Source organism: Pholcus phalangioides, unplaced genomic scaffold (genome assembly GCF_987345545.1).
Source record: "Pholcus phalangioides strain wild (caught in Gottingen) unplaced genomic scaffold, Ppha-v1.0 ptg000011l_1, whole genome shotgun sequence".
In the NCBI taxonomy this organism is placed as follows: domain Eukaryota; kingdom Metazoa; phylum Arthropoda; class Arachnida; order Araneae; family Pholcidae; genus Pholcus; species Pholcus phalangioides.
The window spans coordinates 40358966-40373593 of record NW_028301604.1 but is presented as its reverse complement, the minus strand read 5'-3'; the positions used below and the strand labels follow the sequence as shown (position 1 = coordinate 40373593).

Genomic DNA, 14628 nt, shown 5'->3' with positions numbered 1-14628 from the left:
TACTTTACCTTTCGTCAAGGAAGATTTGGACTACTTTGAAATTTTTTCCAGCCTGCATGATTCGCGCAGAACTTGGTCATTTTTTTCAGATGAAGGTTTATTCTGGGGCGTATTTATTTAATTGGATTATCTATTTTGTGTCGCAAGGGCCAATTAGGTCAAACTGCGCCAAAACAAATGACCAATTAAAAATAACTGTGCTTGTCATGTCAGGAAAGGAGGCGTGTGTTTATAAGGGGGCAGTTGCTCCCGGGGATCCACTTCACATAGGCGGACTTCAGGATGTCGCCGCAGTAGGAACTACTAATTTTGCCGTCTTTTTGCTCTTATACGTGTGTTGTGTATTTTGTTTCTTAATTTTTTTCCGAAAAATCATGCTTACATCCCCCTTCCCCCAGCTCTCAATTTTCGAAATGAAAGCCATGTCTTTACTGTCTGTTGTTCTAAATATGGTTTCGAGTAGGGGCCTACTGTTTCATACACACATTCATAACATTAATGAGATGCCGTAAAACTTGTTAGGTGTCATCGTGACAATTTGTAACTGTGATCGATTTCATTCATTATGCTTGTTGCGTTACTCAAGCTGTGTTGCAGAATTACAATCGAAAGCTGTGATGCAACATGTAAATCTTCTAAAACTTCTGAATCGGAAATGGAAACAAACATCTCGTCTTAAAATTGTTGGAGATACTTTACTCATTTAAGGGGTTTCATGACCCCTGAAGTCCATTTTTCAAACATGATTTTTAAAAAAATTTCATTCAATTTTGAAAATCAAACTTCGTGTGAATCGGGTTGATTCGTTTTTTTTTTTCAAAATAAAATTAAAAATTAATGAATTACAGTTTAAACTATACAGAGAAATCATGCCGAGCCGAAACTGCTGGAGAATTATATGGAATTTGGTCAGTAGTTTCATTTCATGACGTAAAGACTCACTAAATAGTCGTTTTCCAAAATACGACGCCTAGGGGGGATCATAAATGGGTTCGAATGTGTTTTACTTATACAAATACAACGCCACAACAGGCAAATTGCCCAACAAGGTGGCTGACTTAAGAACATCATGGATCCCCGAGCCATTTTTTGGAGGGCCTACCTACTACTGCTACACCACAATTGCACCCCGCCCACACCCCCACTACCCCGCGGATCCCCCAACGAATCGGTACATGCGGGAATGTGCGTGTACGTGTAGTGAAACCTGACGTGAAGTTTTTTTTTGTTTCTCTGTAATGCTTGTTATGTGTACTGCTGCCATCTGCCACCAGTTTTTTTAAACTATGAGTGAAGTGTTATGATTGAATGATTTATCGTTGTAGGACTGTTGATCTCTGTGGCGAGACTTTTTAACGGGGAGATCGGCTCGCATTTGCGCCTTGAAGTTGGGAACCACAGAAAACCCAACTTCAGCCGACGACCACTGTGGGGTTCGAACCCGGATCCTCGCATCGCGAGTCCGTCACTATAACCACTCGACCTCTTTTAAATCATGCCGAGTAGAAACCACCATTTATCAAATTTGGTTAGTAGTTTTGTCATGACGTAAAAACTCACTAAGGGGTTTTCTAAAATTAGACCTCTAAGGAGTCATAAAGGATTTCGAAATTTATAAATAGAAATCATGCCGAACCGAAATAGCGTAAGCAATATCTAGGAAATTTATTTAGTAGTCTTATTTGATGACAAAGACTCATTAAGCAGTGGTTTTCTAACATTCGACACGTAAGGGGGTCATGAGGGATTCAAATGTTATGTCAATGAGTCATCGCGAAGCAATTTTCAGATTACCAAATGCACGCAAGCGAAACTGTGTGTAACAGCTAGTCTATGTATAAAGGGTGTTTTTATAATGAACCGACAAACTCAGAGTGGATATCAAAAGGAACAAAAATTACAATGGAACATGGTGTCGCAAACAACATTGAGAGAGTGAAAATCGCGAAAAACGCATGTAGATTTCGACATCACGCTGGAACGACAAGAAGTACAATAACTACAAAAACATTTATGTGATTAATTATTAGAATATTTGTTGGAAGTGGCGACCGCTGACGTCATTGCACAGTCGCCAAAAAAATTCTTGGTAAAATAGCAGTATTTGTGTTTATTATTATTTTGAACTCACCCACACCTGAACTTGTTAAATAGTTATAATGTAGTGGAATTGATTCCCAAACAGGATGCCACGGAACCGTGGGTAAGGGGGCAATAACAAGAGGAAGGGGTTCTCGTTCGTCTTTTAACTGCATTAAAAAAAAGTAATCGCGCTTTTTCCTAGTGTAGTCTTAACGCATGGGCCCACCCGGACACGGCCCGGGGGTCTCACGCAGAGGTGGCCCTCATGATAATGAGATATCGTTCGAGATTAAGCATGCAAATTGGTAAGCAATTACGGGGCCGCAACTAGGGGAGAGCAGTCATGTCTGGTGCCTTGGGCGATGAACCAGAAGGGGTGCAAATTTCAACCTTTAACCTCTCCTTCAATATTAAAAGGAGGCACTAAAATGCGTGCTTGCCCCGACTGACCAATGATCTAGTTGCGACACTGTGTAATCATTTCTAGTTAGGTAGGGAGGTCTTAAAAAAATCAATTTGTCCGGGAGCCCCAAGATGCTCTTAGGACGACTCTGCTCTTCCCTCCGAGTACGGCAGTGCCGCGAGATACGTTAGGGATTATATTGAAGACAGTGGCGGGGCTGTGATTCCCGAATGGTGAGCCACATCATCTTGAGATGGCATTGCTATTTGTACCGCAAATATTCTGATATTCTGCTAATACTTTTATTGAAAAAGGTCTTATTACTACACATAGGCGTACGCAGGATTTTCCCAAGGGCTGAGGTCGAGGTTTCATTTTTTTTCTGATGGGGTTTGGAGGCCCGTCATTTCAATATTTTCTAAGGGGGGGGGACAAAGAACATATACTCAATGTATGTATATTCATATATCGCTTCTAGTGCATTTTTTAAAGCCGGGGAAGGGAGCAAGATTCCCCCGGACCCCCTCCCCAAATGACAGGCCTGGAAGGGTACGTTTTTTCCTGAAAAATAACACTATAATTTTGGCTCTAGGAGGGGGTATTACATCCCCCCTTTGCGCACGTGAATGTTGCTACATTAAATAATATTGTAATTTAATACCCAGAATATTTCAGTGAGTCGCTGCAGGTAGTTTGGTTCCAGAATAGTAACGGGACTGCTATTGTGCCACGGTACACTATCGCAACTGTTTTCTCCCTCAGGTCACATAGCCCCTTGCTATCCGATAATACTCTAAGGCAGGGGTTCTTCCAAAATTGATTCGCCGGGGTTTCCTCATAGGCCCCACAAGGGGGAGGCTGACAGGGCTCCAGCCCTGGGGCCCGGGGCGATTATCATTTTTTATTTTTCACGCCATAAACTTAAATTTACACGCTTATTTTTTACGCCATAAACCGCCATAAAGGGGTCCGCCAAAGGTCCCATCCATGGGTTTCCTAGATAGGCCGCTCAAATTCACCAGCAGCCAGGGATTCTTGAGATGTGTGTCACTACCCAAACTCATTTCCCAGGGTTTTCCCAGTGATTACAACACGATAATTGTATCAGTTTGTGGCCCGCAGCTAAAAAGTACACGTCTGGGTGACACGTATGCGAAATCGAATTATATTATATAATGCACTAATGATTGTGGTGCAGTAGTAACTATGCAAAAATTATTCAAGCATCTATTAAACATTTTGAAATTAATTTTATCCCTGTTTTCATTGCCATATGGCCCGCAAACCGAAGAGTTTGAACATCCATGTCGAGGCCCAAATCAGGCATCGGGGGGGGGGGGGGGGGATCCGTGACTTGGATCAAAGACGTTTTGTTAATCAGTGAACGCATGTTTAAATGTTGGAGCTCCCGGGCAGGTCCGTAACCCGGAAGGGAACGGGCGGGTCTAGTGCTCCAGATCCGGGGCTAAATTTTATCCTCTAACCTTTCTTTTGACATTACAAGGGGGCGCGGAAAATACTTGCTTGCTCCGACTGACCAAGAATCTATTTGCGGTCCTGTCCCAGGGCAAATGCTTCACTTCCCCATGCGGAAATCAGGCCCTGTTCTATGTTCAACAATATGGGCAGGGCCGCAAGCAGATGCTTGGTAAGCCAAGCAAGTACATATTCTGGCGTCCCCTTGTAATCAGGGTCGCAACTAGGGGAGAGCAGGTGGATCTCGTGCCCCGGGCGCTGGACCAGAGGGGGCGCAAATTTTATTCCCAAACCTCTCCTTCAACATTGCAAGGGGGCGCCAAAATGCGCACTTGCCCCAGGTGACCAAGCATCTAGTTGCAGCCCTGCTTGTAATGTTGATTGAAGGAGAGGTGAAAGGGTGAAATTTGCCCCCCCCCCCAGGACCAAATTCCGCCTGCTCTGCCCTAGTTGCGGCTCTGAATGTAAGGCCGAGTTATAAGAAAAAGATGAAAACATAACTTATTCCAATTTATACATACCCACTGAACGTTGAATATCAAAAGACCATCTTTTATGGGGAAAATTTTTTCCCCCATTCTGATAATTCCCTTTCCATTTCCCTTTTTGATTTTACAAACGTGCATACTTCCCATTGGTTTAACATTGCATACATGAGTGGAAAAAAAAATCTGTCAAAAATAAAAAAAAGTTTCAAAAAAATAAAAAATATATATTTCGATAATCGGCGGTATTTGTGGCATCTACTCAGAAAAAATGATAGTTTTGTGAATTAGAACTATACAAAAAAAATTATCAAAAAACAGTAATTTTACTTGGAATTGCGTGTCGCGTGAGGAATTGGGTGACGTCACTTGATTTTTCGAAAAGAGCAGCTAGAAAACCGGTTATAGGGCAACCCCTTGGTGTTGCCCAGACTCTCCACGGAGAGAAGAGGTGGCGGGATGAGATCAGATGGGAAAAGATTGATAGATGTGCTTTTTGTTCATCTCAAAGAATTACTACCACATTCATATTCTTCAATAGGTTCACATTTCCCTGTTTTGTCACGCTTAAAACACAAAAAAAAAAAAAAAAAACGCTAAACATGAATTTTTTTAAAGTTTTCTGAGAGAAGCCTCGGCGGCCCATGGGTTAAGAACCCCTGGCCAATGACGAATGAAGTGAAAAGATAACTACACTTATATAAATGCAGATATACATATTTACAGTTTGTAGTTTACAAATTCACAGTTGTACATTTGATACTCCATCATCGTTGTTTTACAAACACAACTTTTGATCCAAACTCACACACACCGGAAGTGTATATGTGTTTCGTTTTTATATATTTTGGAACAGATGCAGTATGGTCCGCCACGACTTTGGCGACTTTTTCCTCGCGATAAGTCGCCAAGATCGTCATAATGGGGCTCTAGGTTGCCGTATTTTTTAACATCTTTTCAGTTTTCGCTGGGTGATACTAGATGACGCTGGCTCCACCAAACAGGAGTTATCTTTTGTTCACCGCGTTTTTTCAAAAATTCTAAGCAGCCGTTGTTCCATTTCCAGCGCGTCTCTCTTTGATTATTATTCCTCCCTTCTGTAGCTTACGTCATTTGGATTATTATCTACTGCTCAGGTTGTATCATACCGTTTTATTATTTCGTTGTATTTATTAGTTATTCATCCATTGCCATGCCTTCTGCTTTATCGGTTTATTATATTTAAAATGAACCTACTTAATTTTTCATGCCCGGATCCGTTTATTAAAAAAAGGGGCCGGGTTTTAGTTTTAGAATATTTATGCCCGGAATTCCTTATACCCCGATCTTTTTATTATTAAAAAAATGGGCCAGGTGTAATTTTTTTTAAATGATATATTTTTTCTATTTCTATGCTTAGTGGTTTCTATTATGTTTTGCACGCTGATGTTTTTTTTTTCGGCGTCCGTAGTGTCTGACGGCCTTGGCGACTCTTCGTCGGGCCATCAGACATGTGTGGCGCCAAAAAATCGCCAAGTGGCGGACCATACGACAGCTGTTGCACGTCGGATAAAACTGAAAACTAGCCTGCTGGCTCGGTGTATTGGTGCAGTCATGAATGGCACCCTAATTTAGACAGAGTCCAAATGGACTCGAATCAAATAGCTTCGGGTTAAATGGATCGCTCGTGTGTGGCCACCTTGAAAAAAAATACCAACCTCTATATTATATAAGATTTATATGTTGACTTTATCACCTTATATGACTTTTACCTTATAAAAATCACTTTTGTCTATAAATATGTTTCTCATTCTGGTTTTCCCTACATATCCTTTTAAGTTTTTACTTGGAGTTTTGAACAACATTTTATGCATGTTAATAATCATAAAAATCCATAAACTTTGTACCAGGATAGGGTTGCAGAGTATTTCCGATTGCACGAATTGCTTTTATTCCTTGAACACTTTTAAAAAAGATGTAATTATCATTTGAATGTTCAGTGCTTTTGATCTCTGAGTTGTGTAAGCTGTTTTTCCATCCAGGTTTCTCCCTTTTCTTCACGAACAGCGTTTTCATGCTTGTGTTAGTCCAATATACCATATTTTTGTCCATAGTCAGTGAAGATGGTGGTAACCCTGAAAAAAATAAATTGAGAAAAGGAGATCAACTAGATTCATTAATGTCATATGCTCACATGTGGCAATTTTGTTTATGCAATGAACAAAACATAGGCACCTGTTATTAAAATAATAACCACAATATTAGAAAATCTGGTTGTAGTTTACAGTAGTTTACAAGGATGTCTTGTCATAAAAATACAAAGACGCTCGTCCCACAAGATAATTTAAATTCATCACTTCAGGGGTGGTGGTTTTTGCTACGAAACCACCTGTTCAAAAAAAATTTTTCCTCAGTCGGATGGTAGTTTAGGGATGGTTGATATGGAAAAATATGTTCAATAAAGCTATCAGGTGGCAAGATTCACTAAAGATTCATTATTATAAGGTCCAATAAAACTATTAGATGGCAGTACAAAATTATTTACTTTTATATTGAATTATGTGAAACCTTAGCAACCGGAAAAGATGAAAACATTTGCTTTTTCTCATTTAATCCTCAAAAAAATGTGATCAATAACTGAACAAAACTCGTAAATGTTTCACCTATATACCTCCTATATGTTAAAATCATACTACCGAGAAAAATTATTGGTAATTTCTATATTTTTTCTAAGTTTTTAAGTGGTTTCAATGGGTAAACCCACGACTATTTAGAGCCATCAAGTGTGACATTTTTTTTGTTGCTAGACATGATATGCTTGCAAGTGAGGAGACTGAATTATGTGTTTTGGGGTAGGTTGGGGTCCTTTCCCCTTTCTGAAGAAAAAGACAAAACGAGTAAAATCCACCTACAAGTAAAGTAGTAAAGTATACAACTAACTAAAGCCTAAGCTGCTGCCCCTTACAGCCTGGCGCTCGGGTGCACCTCAATCCTTGCACCCACGCTTAAGCCGCCCCTGCTCCCTGAAGCACTCACAGTGCTGAATGCTCGTGTCCGATTTCGTGTTCGCGAACACTTGATCAACGTTACAAATAAACGCCTTGTACAAAATGCATTCAAGTATTGAAATCATCCCGATTTCATGCATTCTCATGTCAAACTTGCTATAAGGGTGCTCTTCTTTTGATGATTGGTACAGGCAGTGCTCGCGACTAGAAACAGTTTGAAGACCTCTGATTCAGATGATCACTTTGAGCTTCATAAAAGCTCTTCGCTGTCACTCATTTTTACTTTGCTCCAATATTGTCGCAAGTGAAAATTAAGGTTATGTCAATAGGTGATAGTATGGTAGCAATGGTGATAGTAAGGGTTCCGACTGAGCACACGAAAATAGTTTTAATAAGAGTTTCGAAATTCCATTTAAATACGTGAGCTGCCTTAAATTTCAGTAAAATATTTTTTTTATTAAATTACCATCATTCATTATAAGTAAAAAAAAAATGAATCTGAAGTCGCTAACAGAAAAAGAAACTTTGAAGAAGCATCTAAAAAGTGCATACAAACAGAGGTTGTTTAATGGTGGGATCACCGGGTGCGCAGAAGAGACCCCCGAATTCCGGAGGGCCCCGCAAACCTAAACTTTACAAATTTTATAATTTCATGGGTAAAACACAGTATTTTCTTCTGCTGGAGTCTCAACCGACTTCAATCCTCCTCTGCACATAAGTGTCTGTTTTCTAAATCCTTTCTCACACACACACAAATTACGTACTGTATATAAATATTGTAGACATTCAAATTTCGGGCAACCCATTTCGAAAACGAAAGGTGAAAAAATGATACGTATGACTCGCGTATTTTTGAAATGAAAAATTCGATATTTTGTATCATTTCAATTTTCAGGAATATAATCAGCCATCATGTTAAATTTTAAGAACTACTAGCGTAGTTCATAGCTTCTGAAACTTTACGTTCCATCTCGCCCCTACTTCAAAAAAAATATTTCTTCTTATCGCCCCCATTTCAAGCCCACCCATAAAATCCAATACAAAACACAAAGCTTCAACCAACCCCTGGACTATCATCACCCCCTAGGGGAGGGGATATTGCCCACTTTGCGAAACACTGGTCTAGTACACACTTCTCTCTCTCTCTCTCTGGTGATGTCCCGTTTCGTCTTTTCCCGATTCATCCTTAGGTCAAAAAAGAATCCCGTTTCACCCAATCTATTCTTTCCCTTGCTATTGGTCGTTCTCGGTATAGCTCCTAGAAATATCTTTCATTGGTATGAGGATATGACGTTCACGAAATGCTCATTCTGTTCTGAAGGGCCACCAAGAGCGTTGACTAAGGCGCCTTTTGAAGAAATTAGGCACGGGAACCCATGGTCCCCACATAGGGGGGGGGGCTGTCAGGGCTCTAGCCCTGGGGCCCGGGACGGTTACCATTTTTTTTGCTTTTTCACGCTATAAATCAACTACAGAAGGGGCCCGTTAAAAGTCTGACCGAGGGGCCCGCAACAGATTCCAGCCTAGGCGCCCCGCTACAGGATGTGGTGGCCATGCGGGAACCTATATTGGACAGACCACTGAACCTATGAAGTAATGGCTAAGATTCAAGCTCCAATAAGTATCGCTTTTTCTTTGGGCGCCTGAGGTAGAGCTTGAGTTCCTAGAATTTCTAGGGTAGAAATACCACTTTATGAATGGGGGACTTAGCTAGATTCGTAACGCCTAGAATTATCTGCCTTGGCAAGAGCTACTAGCTTGTGTATAGGGCAGTGTCAAAGACTGAGAAAAGGTGGAAAACAGCTATGAGCTTTTGAGCCCTAAAAACCCAAGATTTTGGAGCACAAAAGGGGGTTCTGGAAGAGTTTTTCTTAAAAAAGAATGGGTAAATAAAAAACCTATAATCTTGGGCCAATAGCGCTCTGATATGTAGAGAAAATCTTCTATATTTGTACGACAATATATTGTACTATATTATACGGTGATAGTGCATAGTTTCATGTTAAAATGTGACTTTTTCAGAAGCATTGCCTTTTTTTAATGGCGTAGTTTCTCGTTTCCACGAATCAGTGTTTGTTTCATCATTATGCATATACAGCAGTGTGCCGAATCGGCGAAATTATTCCCTGCAAAAAGTTATGGCCAGTGTGTTTGTTAACTCATGACATATATCTCCCCTCCAATTAATCCCAGTATTTCTTAAACTTTTGGCACCCGTGGCCCTCCCCCCCGACTTCGTCATCATTTATCCGTGACTGCCCAGAATAGCCTGACGCAGGGGTTCTCGAACTTTTTCCACCCGAGGTGCTCTTTTCTTCTATTCAATGCTTATCCGCGAGCTCCGCCTGCTCCCTAGAGCTGTTTAACAAAAAATATTTTCGAAAAACCTTTGTCAGGGTCACCGCTCCGTGGTGCCCCTGACGAAGATTGGAGGCGCACAAGGGTGTCGCGGTGCACAGTTTGAGAACCCTTTGTCCTAATGTAAGAAAACCCACTACAAAGAACTGAATGAGCACGCATCAATACACCGACGCGTTGAGACGTTCCTCAAAAAAGGGTGGCGATGAGCCACAAGCACATACACTTTGAGAATCCGTTGAATATTTTATAAATAAAATTATAAAAATGCACTATGTGTATACTCATCGCTTTTTAAAGCAGCATTCCGGGCGTTATTTGTTTCTTTATTTCCCACAACAACACATCAGTGGTCTACGCAGGGCCGTCTTACGACCATCAAAGGGATTTTTCTAAGGCTCTCTACCTGTTCAGAAATGCCTGCCTAACAGTTCACTCTCGAAAATTTTAACTGGATCTCATCTTCATTCCCTTTTGCACTTGAAGCACCTGGACCGGGCCTCGAATTGTCTACGTATTATGAGGAAAGTTTAAAAGTAACTGACGATACATACATATACTATTTCAGAAAAACAAAGTGTCCACTAAACGTTGAGTCTTAAAAGATTATCCAGTTTTTTAATTGGCACTTATCCGAGCGCTTACGATACTTTCTAATATGAACTATGGCGTTGTGAGGTTTGCCTACTTACTCGAAGACCCTCTGGTCAAATTACGAGGGGGAAAATCCAAGAACTTATTAGTCCAGAGGGTTCTCAAACTGTGCGTCACCAACTTTCGTCGGGACCACCGCGGAGCATCCCGAAGGTTTTTCAAAGAGAATCTTTGTTAAACTGCTCTGGGGAGCCGCGGACAAGCATTGATTAAAGTAACGGGGCACCACGGATGGAAAAAGTTTGAGAACCCCTACGCTAGTTTGTACCATTCATTACTAGACATATTTCCATTCTTCTGATTTGTTATAAAACACATGGCATGAATTTATTTCACTAGAAATAAATATACATGTTATAATAATAAATAAATATACATGAATAAGCACAATGCCTTTTTAAGTTTTTTAACTTCGAGCGGTGAGAGAGAGCTACCCTTTAAATAATATCTCCAAAGAAAGCTGGTAGATAATAAAACAAGAAAAATATTTCAATCGATTCATACACCTGCCATTTTCACTTCGATTCGGAAGATGAGCAGTGGCATTGCAAACACGCCTCAGAGATACTTAAATAGATTACGGACGCATACGACTATTTCTGGCGCACACTAATTCGTTTGAAGCAGTGGTTCCTAAACCTTTTTGAATTCAGGCCACCCTCTGTGCGTCTGCAATCTAGTAGTATGTGATAACCACTGCGATTGTGTGGACATCATGGTGGATTCAACCCGGTTTTAGTGGCACAGTGGCGGTGACCGGAGGGAGTCTTTTTTTTTTCAATTTCTAGATACGAATGCTAACGCTTTCGTTTGGAAAGCCTTCTCGCAGAGAGCAGGCAGGCTTTGACCATTTTTGTCGCACCACGGTCATTTTCTGCACACGAGGGCTAATTAGACCGGGACAATCAATTTATTGCTGATTCCGAACAGCAGGCTTGTTTTTTATACTCATCAAAATGTTGGCGCGCTAACCCCTCGATGGGGGACTCCCTACCAGCAATTTTTTTGCTGCGGTCAAGTCGCCGTTTTTTTTGTTGTACCCCTGTGTCAGGATAGTTTTCTGACAAGGACGAACCGGGTATCGATCTCACGACACCTCTAAACATCCTTTGGTACTTTAGGCGAGCATCTTATCGACCGGGCTACCGCGCCCCTCAGGCAGGCTTTCATCGTGGTATTTGCATATCACGAAACTTCAGGCATCTGCCAGTTTTACTTCTAATATGGAAGACAGATGGCAAAACTTCTCGAACTGAAACCATACATAACTATGACATCTTATATACGTTACGGTCACGCATAGCATACGAAATAACTTTCCGGCATGCATTAATTTGTTAGAAATTCCATAAATCTGTCTTGCTATCTTCCATAATTCTTGAAAGTACATGCACGATTAAGTGGAAGTAGTGTGCATGTGACACATGCTTACGATAAGAGTGTAACATGATAAAAGCGATTAAATGGAAGCATGAAGATTTCTCTGTGCTTTCATATCTTGGAATAATTTTAGAGAGAGAAAAATATATATATTTTTTCTTTTTTATATTTTATTTTCTCCTATCATTTTTTTTTATATTTTAATCTAAATTTTTTCCAGCTACCTGTTAGGGTGACTTCCCAGTTGTGTTTGATGTTTGCATTTGTATAAGTACACAAAACATAAAATGGAATTTAAAATTAATTAAAAAATTAAAATACATTAATCAATTGAAAAGTAATTAATTTATAATTTGAAAAATAAACTGAAAAACAAAAATTTGTTTTTTTTTTTAAATTGGGAAATTTATAAAGTTCTTTCTACTAATGCATAATATTAAGTTTGCGCCTTAAGCACAAACAAAAAAATGGCGCCTTTCACAATTTCGCTCCCCCACGGATCAAAACCTGGCTACGCCACTGGGTACAACAGAAACGACGACATGACCACAGAAAAAATTGCTACCGCAGGGAGTCCCCCATTGAGGGGTTAGCGCACCAACCCCTCGACGAGTATAAAAAACCAGCCTGCAGTTCGGAATCAGCAATAAATTGTAGGTCCCGATGTAGGCCCTCGTGTGCAGAAAATGACCGGGGTGCGACAAAAATGATCAATGATTTTGGTAAAAAATGCTTGAAAATGAGTCACAAACGTACTTCGATATGCATGGCATAACACAATTAACCCTCTATGGTTCTGTGTACATTTGAATATACATGGCAAATACATAAGTTAAAAACACATAAAAAATATTTTGTAATTCATTTAGTACAACAAAGTTATTTAACCATTTCTGATTCACCCCATGAAAACGCCATGAAAAACTTTTTACAAAAACGGAAGTAAAATGGTGCTATTACCATAATTTTCATTGAAATAATGCACCAACAGCTTGCATTACAAATCGAAAAATAAAGTTTAGGCACCAGATAAATTCCTCTCCACACAGGGGTAATTAAAGGAAATTCATACAATAAATATGCATTAATTTCAGACCTATGACACAGGTGGTCCACAGGCAGATATGGTAATTTAACTATAACGGACCGGAAAACTACTGAATTGTTGCAATTGATATAAGTGCAGTAATACCCTTATGATTTGAAATAGAAAATTAGACATTTTCGTTCTAAGAATAAACATATCTCAACGAGAAAAATGCGGGAAATCGTGATCAATACGAGACATAATTGTAATAACAAAACTGCAATTTAAAGACGAATTTCCTAATTATTTTTGAAATTCCTGAACGGCAGAGAAGTACAGAGCTGCTACAAATCGCAATTAAAAAAATTATAATAATAGTTATTTAGAACATATTAGTTATTTTAGAACATATTTCAGCATGACTTGGGTGTATATCTTATTACACACCCAACATATTTCATTCAGAAAATACAGGGAATTTGGTGCTTAAATATAGTAAAATACGGAATATCGGAAATTTTTAGCAAAAACTTGATCGAAAGACGGCGAAATTAACAGTTATCACTATTAAATTATTAATTTGAGGGTAATGAAGAATTTACTGGAAATCGCAATGTAGTCCACGGAAAAAAAACTACAAATATGTTTAGATGAATATTTATACGTAATTATCATAATATAATTTACAGGAGATGAAAATTATTTTCATTCATAATTTCAGTAGAGATTGCCAATTCAAATATGCTTCGTTGAAAAAAAAACTGGAGAAGTGTATAAAAAAAAAGTGAGAACGACCGAAAACACGAGAATATCACTAAAAATACCACACATTCCTGTGTAATATGACCAAATATGAATTGTTTCAGACATTTCGCTGGTACGTTGATTACTCGTCTTTCTTCTCAGTGTGAAACTGCGTGGTGTTTTATCTTCATTGACAGTAATCCAGAGAAGTGGGAGGTTAAAGAAGAGATCGGATGAAACGGGACTATATATTTTGACCAAAATCGTTGCGTGAGAAAGGATGAATCGGGAAAGGACGAAATGGTACCTAGGCCTTTTTCCAACGCCATCTATTATTGATAAGTTCAAGTATTGCGTAAGCAAATTTTTAGCCATATTTGACCCCCTCCCCCCTTGTCAGCAAAATTTCGTCATCAGCTCCACCCCTCTGAATCCTAACTCATATTTTCAAAAAGGGTGGTTGATGACGTAAGCATTATCCAAGAACCCCCCACTCCCCTTGTCATCAAAAGTCAGCAAATCGAAACCCCCCCCCCACCATCGATGATGACGTAATACTTGAACGGCTACTAAGACTATGAGATAAAATAATGGTTTAGTGAATCTTATCTATATATAGCCCCCCCCCCTTCCGTGTGACGGTGTCGTGCAAGATGGATATCGTCGTGCCCTGAGCGAACAAAACCTACTCCATTCTTTACTTGGACAAATCCTTTCTTTTGTGATATCTGGATGAATAGAGTAATCTTTCGATTAGAGTTCCTTTCTTCCTTTGTTTGAAACTTCCCTCATATCACCAATATAGGTGGAACTACAGGAATACCGTTCATTTATAGGACCACCTTGAATATCTCCTTTATGGGATTTTCCCATTTATACGACACATAGTGGGATTTTTTACCCGAAAACCTGGCCAAAATTATTTTTACATTTTCAGTGCACTATTTTGAACTGATATGTCTGCTAATTTATCGTTGAAATACTAAAAGAAATAATTTTGCTGGATAAATTATATAAAATATGAACATATGG

The 14628-nt window shown here is 39.5% G+C and overlaps 1 protein-coding gene across 5 annotated transcripts in view; it reads right to left on the bottom strand.

Moving 5' to 3' along the window:
- The window catches only part of sev (receptor protein-tyrosine kinase sevenless), a 1896734-nt gene that overhangs the window by 440885 nt on the left and 1441221 nt on the right, over positions 1–14628 (bottom strand). For all 5 annotated transcript variants that reach the window (XM_089239534.1, XM_089239532.1, XM_089239533.1 and 2 more), the window contains one exon: positions 6333–6560. In XM_089239534.1, coding sequence (XP_089095660.1) covers positions 6333–6560 — 228 coding nt within the window. The remainder of the gene's footprint in view (positions 1–6332; positions 6561–14628) is intronic.